This window comes from Alligator mississippiensis, chromosome 13 (genome assembly GCF_030867095.1).
Source record: "Alligator mississippiensis isolate rAllMis1 chromosome 13, rAllMis1, whole genome shotgun sequence".
NCBI lineage: Eukaryota > Metazoa > Chordata > Crocodylia > Alligatoridae > Alligator > Alligator mississippiensis.
This window is the reverse complement of record NC_081836.1, coordinates 46,145,152-46,159,499: the sequence shown is the minus strand read 5'-3', so window position 1 is coordinate 46,159,499 and position 14,348 is coordinate 46,145,152. Positions and strand designations below refer to the sequence as shown.

General features: G+C 45.3%; 1 protein-coding gene across 12 annotated transcripts in view; it reads left to right on the top strand.

Annotated features, from left to right (window-relative positions):
• Nucleotides 1-14,348, top strand: part of DNAH3 (dynein axonemal heavy chain 3) — a 125,958-nt gene that overhangs the window by 78,523 nt on the left and 33,087 nt on the right. For all 12 annotated transcript variants that reach the window (XM_059716227.1, XM_059716226.1, XM_059716234.1 and 9 more), the window contains 9 exons: nt 1,571-1,684; nt 2,224-2,400; nt 3,260-3,351; nt 6,721-6,940; nt 8,639-8,773; nt 10,668-10,779; nt 11,437-11,678; nt 12,090-12,190; nt 12,294-12,399. In XM_059716227.1, the coding sequence (XP_059572210.1) occupies nt 1,571-1,684; nt 2,224-2,400; nt 3,260-3,351; nt 6,721-6,940; nt 8,639-8,773; nt 10,668-10,779; nt 11,437-11,678; nt 12,090-12,190; nt 12,294-12,399 (1,299 nt within the window). The remainder of the gene's footprint in view (nt 1-1,570; nt 1,685-2,223; nt 2,401-3,259; nt 3,352-6,720; nt 6,941-8,638; nt 8,774-10,667; nt 10,780-11,436; nt 11,679-12,089; nt 12,191-12,293; nt 12,400-14,348) is intronic.

Genomic DNA, 14,348 nt, shown 5'->3' with positions numbered 1-14,348 from the left:
TTGCATAGTGTATATAGAGGTGATTGCGTAATAGCTCAAAATGAAGTCTTACTTTTTTATATTGTGGAGGTGGTATGGGTGGGTGGGTATGGGGTTTGTGGGGGGCTGTGTGTGTGGGTGTGTGTGTGTATGCAGGGTGTGGGTGTATGTGGATATGTGGGGGTGTGGATGTGGGTGGGTCAGTATGGGGTTTCTGGGGAGCTGTGGGTGTGTGTGGAGTTTGTAGGGGAGTTGCTTGTAGGGATGTGTGGGTATGGGGTTTGTGGGGGCTGTGGATATATGGCGGGGTTCTGGGGTATGTGGAGGGGGAGGTTGTGTGGCAGTGTGCGACTAGGGGATATGAGGTGTGGGTGGGGGAGATGGGTGCATGTGTATGGTGGGGTGTGTGTGTGTGGGCCCCCCCCCCCCACAAACACACCCTCCTCACACACGCCCCCTTGCCATTGAGCACAGCCCCTGCTGCCAGTGGCACCAGCAGACAGTGGGTCATCGGGGCACTCATGACCTGCAGCAGGCGGAGCCTCCTTGTGGTGCGTGGTCCCGGTGAGCCCCAGGACTGGATGTGGCCAAGCTGCTGGCTCCATTGCACAGGGCTCATATGCAGTTCACAGGTTTTCTGCCCATGCCCTGTGCCGCTGGTGGGGAGTCCTGTGTGATGAAGCCTGCAGTGCAGGTTATGGGGCTCAGCTTGGGTGACAGAAAGAGGGGCAGAATCAGCCTGGCTCCATAGTGTGAAGCTCCCTGCTGTTCCACATGACCTGCACATGGCACTGAATGGGGCTGGGACGTCAGCTCCATCATGCGGGACTCCCCTTGGAGGTGCATGGCTCAGGTGGAGAACACAGGCACTGTACGTGAGCCCTGGTGAGCCCTGCATGGAGCCAGGTGGACCCTGCACCCCTGCCAGTCTGGGCTCCACACTCCTTCCTCTGGACCCTGGGCTCCCACCAGCCCCTGGGCACCGGTATGGGCCCCGCGCTCCTGCCCAGCTGCTGCTTCACTCCTACCTGCCACCACTTCTTTTCCTCCCACCTGCCTGCTTGCTGCCGTTTCCCCCCACCGGCTACCACTGCTGTTACTGCTTTCCCCACCTGCCCGCCACCACCATTTCCATGCCCTCGCCTGTCACCACCACTTTCAGCCCGCCTCTCACTGCCGCCACTTCCCTTCCTTCCTGCCCCTGACCCGCTGCTGCCACCCCCTGCCCTCTACCACTGCTTCCCTACCTGCAGGGCTGGGGTCAGGGCCGTCCTGTGGGTAAGCGTGCAGTGCAGGCTGTTGTCATGGAAGTGAGTGTGGCTCAGCTCCATGCAAGTACAGCAGGGGCAGCCTGGGGCAGGCTGGATACAATGAATTGGTAGGCACCTGCCCGCAGGCCAGATAAAATTACCTGGTGGGCTGGATCCGGCTCACGGGCCATATTTTGCCCGCCCCGGTGTATGGCATCCTACTTGACCAGTTATCTTGGCAGTAGTCAACCAGCTCTGTTTACACAAGCCAAGAATTCTGTAATGAATTTTACCTTAACACTAAATGGTGTTGTGTGTATGTATTTCTTTCTTTCTTGCAGTGTGTTGTCTTTAACTGCTCTGATGGTCTTGATTATAAAGCCATGGGTAAGTTCTTTAAGGGACTGGCACAGTCTGGAGCTTGGGCCTGCTTTGATGAGTTCAACAGGATTGAGGTAACTTTTTAGTTAAGGTAGTTAAAACAGCAGTTACAAATTGAAAGCGTAGCTTTAGAGCTAGATATGAACGTAGTTTCTTGTTTTTAGGATAGCTTGCAATTTAGGCTCAGGTTATGTGCATTAAACTGCATGCACTCCTGTTGTATAGCATGTACATAGACTTAAGTTAACATAACATAAGTTTCATAGACTTCTATATGAGTTCTACAACCAACTTCCTTGAAAGCATAATGTTGATACTTTGGAAAATATCATCCATAATCTGTATTCTAGTGTTCTGTAGTTTGTTCTGTCACCTTTGTGTTTTGATTATGTAGACTATTTTAGTCAGTTTCCCTACCAATGTTAAAAGCAAGCATAGTAATTTTCTGAAATTATTTCATTCTGATGGGTCCAGGTACAGTCTGATTTCTATCTTTAGGCAATCATAAAGCCATTAAGCTATAAAAAATCTTTTTTTCCCAATAAATTCTGCTTTTATGTTGGCTAGAGGTGTGAAAAGTTGGAGGTTTTTAAATTTTCTTTCTTATCATCAGGTTGAAGTCTTGTCTGTCGTGGCACAACAGATCCTCAGCATACAACAGGCTATTATTCGAAAATTGAAGACTTTCATCTTTGAAGGCACAGAATTGTCCCTTAATCCAACCTGTGCTGTCTTCATCACTATGAATCCTGGGTATGCAGGACGGGCAGAGCTTCCTGATAATCTAAAGGTTAATCTGGTGTTTTGATTTCTTGTGAAAATGGAGCGGAATTTGCAGCTTGTATTCTAACATAGTAAAGATAGTGGAAAAGTAACCATGTAACATAACGATGCAATGCTATTAAAGTGTTCTTATTTTGATGCACTATTTGTTATGTTATAATAATGTGTTTAGCTTTGCCCTGAAAATATGGACAATAGATCTGAGTCTGATCTTGCCTCTACCAGTATTATGCTGGTTAACTCTGTTAACTTTAGTGGAGTTTCTTCTAATTTACACAGGAACGCCTTCTCTTGTGCTTAGTTCTGCTGTAGTCAATAGGAGAACTCACATGAATAAGAAGAGTTCACATTAGGGTTTACAGCGGGGGTGTCAAACATATGGACACTAGGCCAGATCTGGCCCACAGAGCTGGGTCATCCAGCCTGAAGACTTTTGCCCTGACTCTGGCTGTAATGGAGGGATTTTCCTTTGGTTGCAGCCAAACACCTGGGGAAGACCAAGGCCTGCGGTGTTGGAGCCTCAGCAGTACTGTGGCTTGTTCCTGTGGTGGCAGCCAAGTGCCTGTGGTATCAGGCTTCTTCCCATGGTGCTGCTAGGACTCCAGTGCTGTAGCTGTCACGTGGCACTTGGGTGCCACCATGGGAAGTTCTCAGCATTGCAGCCAGACTCTCTTGACAGCGCCATGATAATACATAACAGCAGCAATGTTGCAGTCTTGTGATCTTTGAATTGACTCCAGTGTTTTGCATTGAAAGCAAATGACAAAATGCTTTGAATTTACAGACGAATACTGTGCCTATAAACTAATAGAAGTAACTGCCTTAATGTCTGGTCTACCTTTTTTAAATTATATTTTTTCTCATAGGCATTGTTCCGAACAGTTGCTATGATGGTTCCAGATTATGCTTTGATTGGTGAAATTTCACTTTATTCAATGGGATTTTTGGACTCTAGAAGGTAAGTCAGGTTGGAATTTCCACTTGCAAAAATGCTTCCCAACTGTGAGTGGGCGGTGATGTTTCTACAAATCCCTTGGACTAAATTTTTGAACTCTTTTCCAAGGCAAGTATTAATATCAGTGAAAATCAGGCAGCAAAATTCACTTGCGTTTCTTTGAAAATGCTTAATTTAAGGTACATTTTTTTGATAATCCATTCTGATACTTCTGCAAAGCACAAGCCACATGACTCTGATCATACTTTGTACAACAACAAAAACACATGACAAGTGCAGTGTTACCTGTTATAAATCTTTGGCTGTGAACAGACGTTACTTTTGTCTTTGAAGAAACTATTTTCCCCAGGGCAAAGTGTGATTGTTCATACGTCCACATCCATTGCCCCTAAACAAACCCTAAAAAGTTTGCAGGATATAAAGTGCTAGCAGTTTGTCCTGGGGCAGTGTGAAATGCACCAGAATGATTATTCTGGGATTGCATCATTGGGTCAATGGCAGAAAAGCAGCAGTGCGTTCAGCCACTCATTAAACAGTATTTAGAAGGGTTTGTTAGAAGGCTGTGCATGCCAGTCCTGCAATTTACCTATTCTGGGACAAACACCAGCATAGCTTGTTCAGGGACAGATGCAATGTCTGTTGCTAGCGTTTGCTGTTATGAGTGAGATGCACTTCTGAGCACAGAGCCAGCAAAAGGACTACATTATTTAAACTTCTGTATGTGGTACACAGACTGTCTAGTAGTACTTGGCATAGGAGTGAAAATAAAGTTTTATGTACAGCAGTGGTATATAAATAGGGAAACAACATTTCCATTGGGGCTGTGTGAAACGGAAGTGTTCTGTTTCGACCAGCGTTTCAGCGTTTCGACGGAACAGTTTTTCATTTCAACTTTTGTTTTAAGTTGGAACGGCTGTTCCGTTTTGTTCCGCCGGAACGTTTTGCCGTTTCGACCCTGTTTCGATGTTTCGCCCATAGTATGTAATAGGGAAGTTTGAAACAGGCTATAACTTTGTCATTTCTGGTTGGATTTGGATGAAACTTGCAGGAATGGTAGTCCCTTCTGAGGGCATAAAGCATGCCATGTTTCAAGAAGATATATGCTAGGCATTCTGAGAAACTGCGCCCCAAAGTTTTGAGAGAAAAACTCATGTCACGTGTACATGTTACGCCACAGTGGGATCAAAACTACAGGAATGGTAGCCCCCGCTGAGGCAACAAAGCCTGCCAAGTTTCAAGGAGATAGGTTAGGTGCAGGGGGTTCAGAGAAACTGCACCCCAAAATTCTGAAAGCAAAACTTGTGTCACATGTATGTGTTAAGACACAGTGGGGTCAAAACTGCAGGCATGCTAGCCCCTGTGGAGGCCACAAAGCCTGCTAAGTTTCAAGGAGATCAGTATAGGGGGTTTGGAGAAACTGCACCCCAAAATCTTGAAAGCAAAACTCAAAAACTCATGTCACATGAGTCAAAACTGCAGCCCCTGCTGAGGCCATGAAGCCTGCCAAGTTTTGAGGAGATAGGTACAGAAGTTTGGGGGAAACTGCACTTCAAGCTGCGGACAAGCAAAACTCGTGACATGGGTGACGCTGTTTGTGTTAAGGCTTAGCAGGATGAAAGCTGTAGGCCTGTTAGCCCCTGCTGAGGCCACAAAGCCTGCCAGCTGTCAATGAGATAGGTACAGGGGTTCTGGGTTTTGGTGCCCTGCACCTCTGGCCACAGGCAGGCAAAACTCATTTCATGGGTGCTTGTGCAACTGTGTCTGTCTTGGGGCAGGGGGAACCACTGCAGGCCTGGCTGCTAGGCCGTGCTGCAGCCACTAAGCCTGCCAGCTGTCAAGGAGATCGGTGCAGGGGGGTTCTGGGGCCCTGCACCCCTAGCTGCTCACAGGCAAAAATCGTGTCATGGGTGCCTGTGCAACTGCTGCCTCTCATCAGGCAGCAGGACTGAAGATCCCCCATCACTTGTCACCTGAGGGTAATAATTGACCACAGTATGAACATGAGCCGGCAGTGTGATGCTGTAGCCAGCAGGGCCAATAATACACTGGCATGCATCAATTGATGCATCTCCAGCAAAACCATTGCAAAGAGGTGATTCTCCTGCTCTACTTGGCTCTACTCAGCACTGGTGAGATCGCAGCTGGAGTACTGTATCCAGTTCTGGGCTATGCACCTTAACAAGGACGTGGTAAAGCTTAAGAGAGTCCAGAGAAGGGCCACTTGTATGATCAGAGACTTTCAAGGCAAGCCATATGAGGAAAGGCTGTGGGACCTGGGACTCTTTGGCCTGAAAAAGAGAAGGCTGAGAGGGGACTTGGTAGCAGCTTACCGCTACATCAGAAGCGTACATCTGGGGCTTGGTTAACAACTGTTCACCAGGGCACCCTTGGGGAAAACTAGAAGTAATGGTCACAAACTCCTGGAAGATCGTTTCAGACTCATTTCAGGCTCAACATTAGGAAAAACTACTTCACAACTAGGGTGTCCAGACTGTGACCATTACTTCTAGTTTTTCCTAATGTGCTGTTTTTCTAGTGCCTGTATGTATTGGTATTAACAAATGACACATTAGACTAAGTTAATGCACAGTAATTGATGCACCTGTATAAATGGTGGTGCTTTACTGTGCATTTGATTAGTCTAATGCTTAGTAAAGCATCTTGTGTAGTCGCACCCAATGGCTCCCAGAACTCCAGCCATGTGCGCAACAGATTAACTCTCTAGGGGCATGAGTTAGGTGTAAGCAAATACATACAACACACAAACAGATAGGCATTTGAGAGGGATTCTGACATTGCTATTAAGGGCATGAGAAACGTAGAAATCCAGGCAAAAATAATATATCCAGCATCCACTTCCCTGCCCCAGTTTCCTTACATCTCCAGGGCATTCTTTGGCTGCGGTTGGGCTCTGTTGTGGTCCAAGATCCATCTTTGGAGCTCCTGGAGTCTTCCCAGTACAACTTGCTTCTTCTAACCTAAGCTGATTCTAGGCTAAACCCCCTTGCTATAAAAAGTAAAAGCTTCCTATGTATTTCTGGATGTGTCTAGACTGAACAGTTATTGTGCCTAATACCTATACCCTCAAACACACTGTGCTGCTCTGCGCATGTTGCTTCCTGACCAGAAGCAGTGTAGCCATGTCTGTGAAATGTTGGGGCTAATTAGTCCTGCTAACTGACAATAGTGATTAGCTAGCCCATGGCATCTTGTGGGCTTGACTGTACTACTTCGAATTCCATATGTATTTAGGTAATTTTGTGTAAACTGACCTTGTACCATTCATTTGAGCATCTGGACTTGGGGTATCTAAACAATTTACATATTAGCCATGATATTTGCATTTCATGTGTGATATTTTAATATCCACAGCCTTGCCCAAAAAATCGTTGCCACCTACCGTCTTTGCTCTGAGCAACTGTCATCTCAGCATCACTATGACTATGGAATGCGTGCTGTTAAATCTGTCCTGACAGCAGCTGGAAACTTAAAACTAAAGTACCCAGAAGAAAATGAAAGTGTCTTATTACTTCGTGCTTTGCTAGATGTGAACTTAGCTAAATTTTTGGCACAGGATGTGCCTCTCTTTCAGGTATGGTATCAAGTGGATGCATTTAAACACTATAGCTTTGACTGCTGCTTTATGAGCTTAGATAAATAGACAGATGGATGGCCATGATAAACCAAGCCAGACCATTACCTTAATTTAAATCAATTCAGCCCAAACTCTGTCCTTATTTGTATTGATAATATCCTACTACAATCAGAGAAATAATCTGAGGGCATGACTTGGCTCCTAATTTAATTTTTAAAAACAGGCTTATAGCAATGTCTTTTAAGTTACCTTGTGAAATGTTGCAAGGTGTCATGTTAATGGCACTTCATATAGAAACTCCATCAATTCCTCTGAATGGAAACTATTCTTTGTAAATTTTATATCTTGGCTTGGTGTTGTAAGCAAGGTCAGCACATTAAATTAAAAGCAGTAAAAATGACCTGTTAAGGCAAAGTGAAATTGCTCTGACTCTGCTGCTTCTTGAGAGGAGGATAACAAATGTATTGAGCTCTGGACCATCAGTATTGATTATAAGGACCTTAAATCTGGAATACACATGATACCTACTCACGAAGTCACTGCTGTGAAAGAACAGAACCATATCTTCCCGTTAAATCATTTCATCTCTTCCCTTGCTCCTCCAGTGAATTCAAAGGCAAACTTTCTGTGTTGAGCTACTTTGGCAGATACAATTTGTGTCTGTGTATGACACTAATTCATGTATTTCTGCTGTACAGCTTACATTCTCCAATATTTGATTGTGGACATACATGAGTTATTTATAGGTGCAAGTACTAAGATTTGCGCATTCAAATATCTTTGGGTCCAAATTTGTGACTGCAGTTTGTGCCTATGAGCGGGGATTCTGGTTTTCTTTGATAAAAAAATCACAAATTCTCTGACAAAAAATTGCAGATTCTCTGATTAAAACCCCCAAAATCCATTATTAAAATTAAAAGCCCCCTGCAGCCCCCCCAGCCCCTCACTGCCCCACAACAGCCACCTGCCCTACTTGTTTCTCTTGTCCCCACCCACAGCCCCTGCCCCCCCCCCGCCCTGCCAGAGGGAGCCCCCAGCTGCCAGGGCTGTGGGGCCAGGGACCCAAGTCTGCAGTTCCCTGCCCCCAACAACAGGCAGGTTCAGCAGAAGCAGCATGGACCTGGCTCGGCCACTGCTCTGCCTGCTTGGGTGGGGGTGGGCCCAGCTCCTGGCTCCCCCCAGCCATGACCCTCAACTCCTCAGCCCTGCCAGAGGGCCCCCCAGCCCCCTGCAAGCCCCACTTACCTCAGGCTCCAGGAGCAAAGAGTGAAGCTGAGCTGAGCAGAGCTGTGGCTAACTGAGAGCCTCAGGCCCCGCTGTTACCCTCCCCCTCCCCCTCCAGGCAGGACTTCGGGTTTCCCACCCTGTTTGTAAACAGCTCTTGCAGGCTGGAGCTCAACCGGCCTGCAGAGCTGTTTGCAAAAGCAGGGAATCTGTGGGTTTCTCTGCTAAAAGGAGAAATCCACGTTTTCTCTGATAAAAAGGGGAAGTCCATGGTTTTATCTGTTTTTCCATGGGAAACGGAAAACCAGGATCCCTGCCTATTTGTTAGCCCTCAGTCCAGCTGAAAACATTCCCCCTTAAAGTTGAATTTCCTGTATGATCAGTATTCTTTTTATCTTACTTTATGCTCTAGCCATTCATTTGTAGTAAGCTATTCTATCATGAAGTTCTGTGTTATTTTTTTCTTACCAGGGTATCATATCTGACCTCTTTCCTGGAGTGGTCCTTCCTACACCAGGCTATGAACTGTTTGTTCAGGCACTGAATGAAAATATAAAAAAAATGAATCTTCAACCAGTTCCTTGGTTTATTGGAAAAATTATTCAGGTATTTTTTTAAGTATTACCATCTCAAAGTAGATTATTTTATACATACATCTTTAAAGCACATGTCTCAGTGCCTTATTTGTGCCTAAATTGTTAGCTAACAGCGTGTTACAGAAAGCTTGACCTTACAAAATGAAAAAAAAAATCCCCCCGGAGGTAACAACACTGAAGGGAAAGACCTATCCTGATAATAGTAAGTATTGCAATTAGTCAGGCTTCTGGTCATGTGGCAAGGGTACTAGACTTTGCAGTCTAGCCTAACCCATATAACTTGGTCCAGAAAATGAGATTCTATCTCTTTCTAAGGAAAACAGTGTAGCCTATCGGAGAGAGCACTGCACTGGGACTTAAACGACTGTCTAACCTTTTGAGTGATCTTGGGCAAGTCAGTTAATCTAATTTTGCTTTAGTTTCCCTATCTTTAAAATGTTAATAAGGATGTTGACCTCTGATGTAAATTGTTTTGAGATCTAGGTGGTATTATTACCAGCACTCAGGGGTATTGTCTTTTACTCACTCTGCCTAGTTTCATAGAATCATAGAACATTAGTGTTGGAAGGACCTCAGGAGGTCATCTAGTCCAACCCCTTGCTCAAAGCAGGATCATCCCCAACTAGATCATCCCAGCCAAAGCTTTGTCTAGCTGGGTTTTGAAAACCTCCAAGGATGGAGCTTTCACCACCTATCTGGGTAACCTGTTCCAGTGCTTTACTACCCTCCTAGTGAGAAAATTCTTCCTAATATCTAACCTAAACTTCCCTTGGTGCAACTTGAGACCTTTTCTCCTTGTTCTGTCATCTGCCACCACTGAGAACAGTCTAGCTCCATCCTCTTTGTAGCTCCCCTTCAGGTAGTTTAAGACTGCTATTAAATCCCCCTCTGTCTCCTCTTTTCTAGACTAAATAAACCCAGTTCCCTCAGTCTTTCTTCATAAGTCATGTCCCCCAGCCCCCTCACCATTTTTGCTGCCCTCCACTGGACTCTCTCCAATTTGTCCACATGGTTTCTGTAGTGGGGGGCCCAAAACTGAACACAGTTCTCTAGATGTGACCTCACCAGTGCTGAATAGAGGGGAATAATCACTTCCCTTGACCTACTGGCAACACACCTACCAATGCAGCCCAGTGAGTCGCACCATTGTACACTTAGCTCTCTAAAGCAGGGTGATATGCAAGTGGCAAAACTGACAGGTGGATAGGCAAATGTCAGGCTGGTGGAACCTGACTAAGCCTCAGGTCTTATCCACATGAGACTTTCCATGGTTTACCTGAGTTAAACAGGTGCAAAAGGCTGGGTGGATGCTCTTACTTGGGTTTACTTCAGTCTTATTTGGGCACAGCTTGAGCTGATTAGGAATTGATTTAAAGGTAGGAAAAGGCAACTCTTAAATTGCAATGAGAATGTCTTCACAGTGGATGATAATGTTTAACCAAGCAGTTTAAGAATAAATAGAAGCTCACCCAGTGCTACTTTCTACTGCAGACAAGGCCTAAATCGGTGTCATTTATGTACTGAGAGCTTGGACATGGGACACCTAAACAAGTGGACTGGATAGAATCACCCTTTATAGAAGTGAACAAATGATGTAAAGTTCTACCTTGGTGTAAACAACTTTAATCTGGATAAAGTTGCCCTAGACTATTACATGCTTCTCTCTCCACTTAGTGACAAATGCTGACATATCACTTCTTGCATGCATCTGTTCCCACATAGCTGCTGGTCTGTCTGTCTGGGTGTGATTAAGAGCAAGGATGCTGCTGGTTGTCCCTGGATTGACAATTCTGTTGTCCCTACACAATAGTACAAGAATGCAGGAGAGTCATGTAGTTTTACTCATATTACGTTCTGTTCTGTATATGTTAAATTAACATATAAACCTTTTGTCACTGATGCAGATTTATGAGATGATGCTGGTGCGCCATGGATACATGATTGTTGGTGATGCTATGGGTGGAAAGACCTGTGCCTTTAAAGTGCTAGCAGGAGCCCTTGGTGATTTATATGCAGGTAAAAATAGAAATCTTGTCTCCAAGGTCCCTCGTAAAAAGCTGTTAATTCTATGACCAGTGATGCTGTTTAACAAATGTAAGTTCAGGTTGTTATTTTTATTCTTACCCGGCTGAAGAATAGAAGAGAGTTTGGATAACCAGGGACAGGATTCGAAACCCACCATTGTCTGACCAACTTTATTGGTTTCAGACATTTTATTAAGCAGTATATTCATACCTCATAGTCTTGCAAAACTGGTAGGAGTAGTCTCATCAAATAATTTACTTGAAGCATAACATCTGTCTGAAAAATGATGGAACAAAAATGGCACCTTTCTGCCCAATTGACCCACTCCCAAAGAAAGATTCTGGGCTGTTACAAGTGCAGGAACAGGTTTGTTGCTCTTTTTCCCTGTTCATTATTTTTTACCTTGTGCTTTCGCATACAGCAACTTGCTCCTGCTTTTTGCAAGAACATGCTCTAAGTTTGAGTAAAAAGGTTGCTACTCACTGCTGGCTACCTTATAGCTATATCATGTCCTTTTGTCTTTGACAGTTACAGTGGGGCCATCAGGGATGTTCCATTTCTATACTTCATTTGCTAAACCTAATTTTAAAGCCCTTTTACTTTCTCTCTAGCTATTCAAGTCAACTTTTTGTTTTAATTTGTACTCAGATAAATCCATGGATGAATTTGCTGTTGAGTACAAAATTATTAACCCCAAAGCTATTACTATGGGACAACTCTATGGGTGTTTTGACCCCGTGAGCCATGAGTGGACAGATGGAGTCCTTGCAAATGCCTTCAGAGAACAAGCATCTTCAACCTCTGATGAACGCAAGTGGATTATATTTGATGGCCCAGTGGATGCAGTTTGGATAGAGAACATGAATACTGTGCTAGATGATAACAAGAAGGTAACCATCACTTTTGCCAGTTATGTGTAGGAATCCTCTAAGTTATTGAAGTGAGGTTGTTTATTGCCCGTTGTTATACAGTTCTTCTAAGTAAAATAAAATACATGAATGTGTCTCTCCAGTTGGAATTGAAATTTGTTTATTTACAAAATAATCATGATCTTTAGCTGTTGAAGAAGTATTAGCAAACTAGAGACAGATAATACTGCAGCATTCTCTTTTTCTTTGTGACTAGTAGCAGTAGCAAATGGAAGAGCTAAGTCAGGGTCTATAAATATCACAAGCTGGGAAAACATAAACGAATGCAAACTCGCATTAAGTGCAACAGTTGATCTTGTGACAGACATGAGTATAAATGAATGCTCAGCTATAACATGATTAACCCGTATTCATGGGCTGTTTTCCTTCTAGCTGTGTTTAATGAGTGGTGAAATAATTCAGATGAATTCCAAAATGAGTTTAATTTTTGAGCCAGCCGACTTAGAGGAGGCATCTCCAGCAACTGTCAGCAGGTAATGTGGAAGCAGCCAAGGCTGACCTATCCCATGCAACAGACCCAAATTTGAATATGCATTGCAAATACATTTCTGCATTGTAACTACTTATTCTTCCTAGGTGTGGGATGATCTATATGGATCCTCAGCAGCTAGGCTGGAAGCCTTTGAAGGATTCCTACATGGACACACTACCCCCAGACCTGCAACAGGAGCATAGAGAACTGGTATGAGCTTCAATTTCTTCTTTTATTTACTATGTCCCACTGAATCCAAGGACCCCTGTAAAAAATGTTAAAGTTCCTCCATCAATTGCATGCTTCTCAGCAGTTAGTTTTTGGAAACTACCCATTGCCTCACAGGGACTTAGTAATGGGCCTGAGAACTGCAGATATGATGGGTCCCTGAAAAAAATTCTGGGGAAAAGTGTGCATTAGAAATGTGCTGGGTGGGCCTTTCACATGTTTAGTGCTTTTAAGAAATGCCTACCATAATATTATCTTCATCAAGTACCTGATCCTACAAACATTCACCAGGTTGAGTAGGATCATTCATGTGAATATAAGGACTACTCATGTTGTAAGGATTTCTAAACACTCTTCTGAAATGAGGGATGAGACTAAATTAGCAATATTGTACTTCTCCTGTTTTAATAATATCCAGTTTTGCTTTTAGAAGTATTTTGGTAGGGACTGAAAGCTGCAGCATAAATATAGTTACCTTATTTACTTGAATCCAAGATAAGGTTTTTTTCTCCCAATGAGTGTGGGGCAAAAAAGCCTCATCTTGGATTCAAATACTGGTCCAGGGCAGATGGCAACTTAGCTTTGGCTTTGGCTCAGGGCTTGGGACTGAAACTGGAGCTGCACCCCTGCCTGTCCCAGGTCGGACCCCATTACCTCCCACTGTTGGTTTTCTAGTTGTAAGTGAAGCAACAATAACACTTGAATAAAAACAAGTTAAAACTTCAATAGAAAATTCAAGTTCTAGGAATCCAGTATTAGTGGGTCAGTAAATAACGTGATCCTTAAGATTCTGCTGATGTTTTCACTTGGCTCAGGAGTAACGTTTTTCTCATTTGAAGGACATGGAAATGGTTGGACCATAGCTAACTTCCTTCTGCCCCAGTCAGCAGATCTGGGTAGTACAAAATTTCGGCAGCCGTTTCATTTCGGAGGTGTTTCAGCCCGTTTCGGCGCCTGAAACACCAAATCTAAAATGAAACGGAAGGCTCTGAAACATCTCCAAAACTAAATGAAACCATCCAAAACGTTTCAGAAATGTTTCAGATGTTTTGGAGCCGGGCTTGCAGGGAACAAACTAAGAAGAGGGAGGGGGAAGAGGGGCAGAAGGACTGCTCTGATATTGACATCTGTAGCTGGCCAGTGTCTGCAAGCTGTCCCTGCGGTCCCTTCCAATCCCAGTGCTCTTGGGGAGGGACGGCAGCCTGCTGTCATCCTGAGCGCCGATCCAGGGTCCTGCATCTCCTGGGAGGAGTTTGGCACAGCCCCGCAGCCCTTCTGGGGGCCACAGGCTCCTGGATTTGTGTGCGGGATGACAGCAGGCTGCCGCTGCTGGCTGAGGCCAGCACCTGAGTCTGCTCGGCACAGCGTGTGCCAAGCATAGCTGGGGGAGCCGCGGGAAAAGCCCCCATGGCTGCTCTGTCTGGCTGCGTCCCCTGCTTGGCCCAGCCTCCTGACACCTTGAAAAAAAGAAAAAAAAGCCCCCACTCACCGGCTGTAGTAAGGGCTGTGGGGGATCTGGGGCCTCCTGGCAGAGCCCCCGTGCCCTGCCCCTGATGGCGCCCCCCTCCCCCCACCCGGCCCCAGTATCCTAGCACTTTTTTTTTTTAAAGCCTCACACTCACCAGCTACAGGAGTGGTGATTGGGGCCTCTGAGCACTCATGGCAGAGCCCCCCATGCAGCGTGGGGCAGTGGGGCTCACCCCCCCCCGCCTGGCACCTGCATGACAGCTGCCTCATGACATGGGTGCAGTGCAGCTTGGCAGGGTGCCACATGTTGTCTGGGAGCTGGGGCAGCTCCAGCAGTCACTTGCAGCAGCCCCAGCTCCCAGCATGCTGCCAAGCCGCGCTGCACCCACACTATGAGGCAGCTGCTGCATGGATGCCTGCTGGGGGAGGGAGGTGATCCCTGCTGCCCCCTGCTGCCCTGTGCT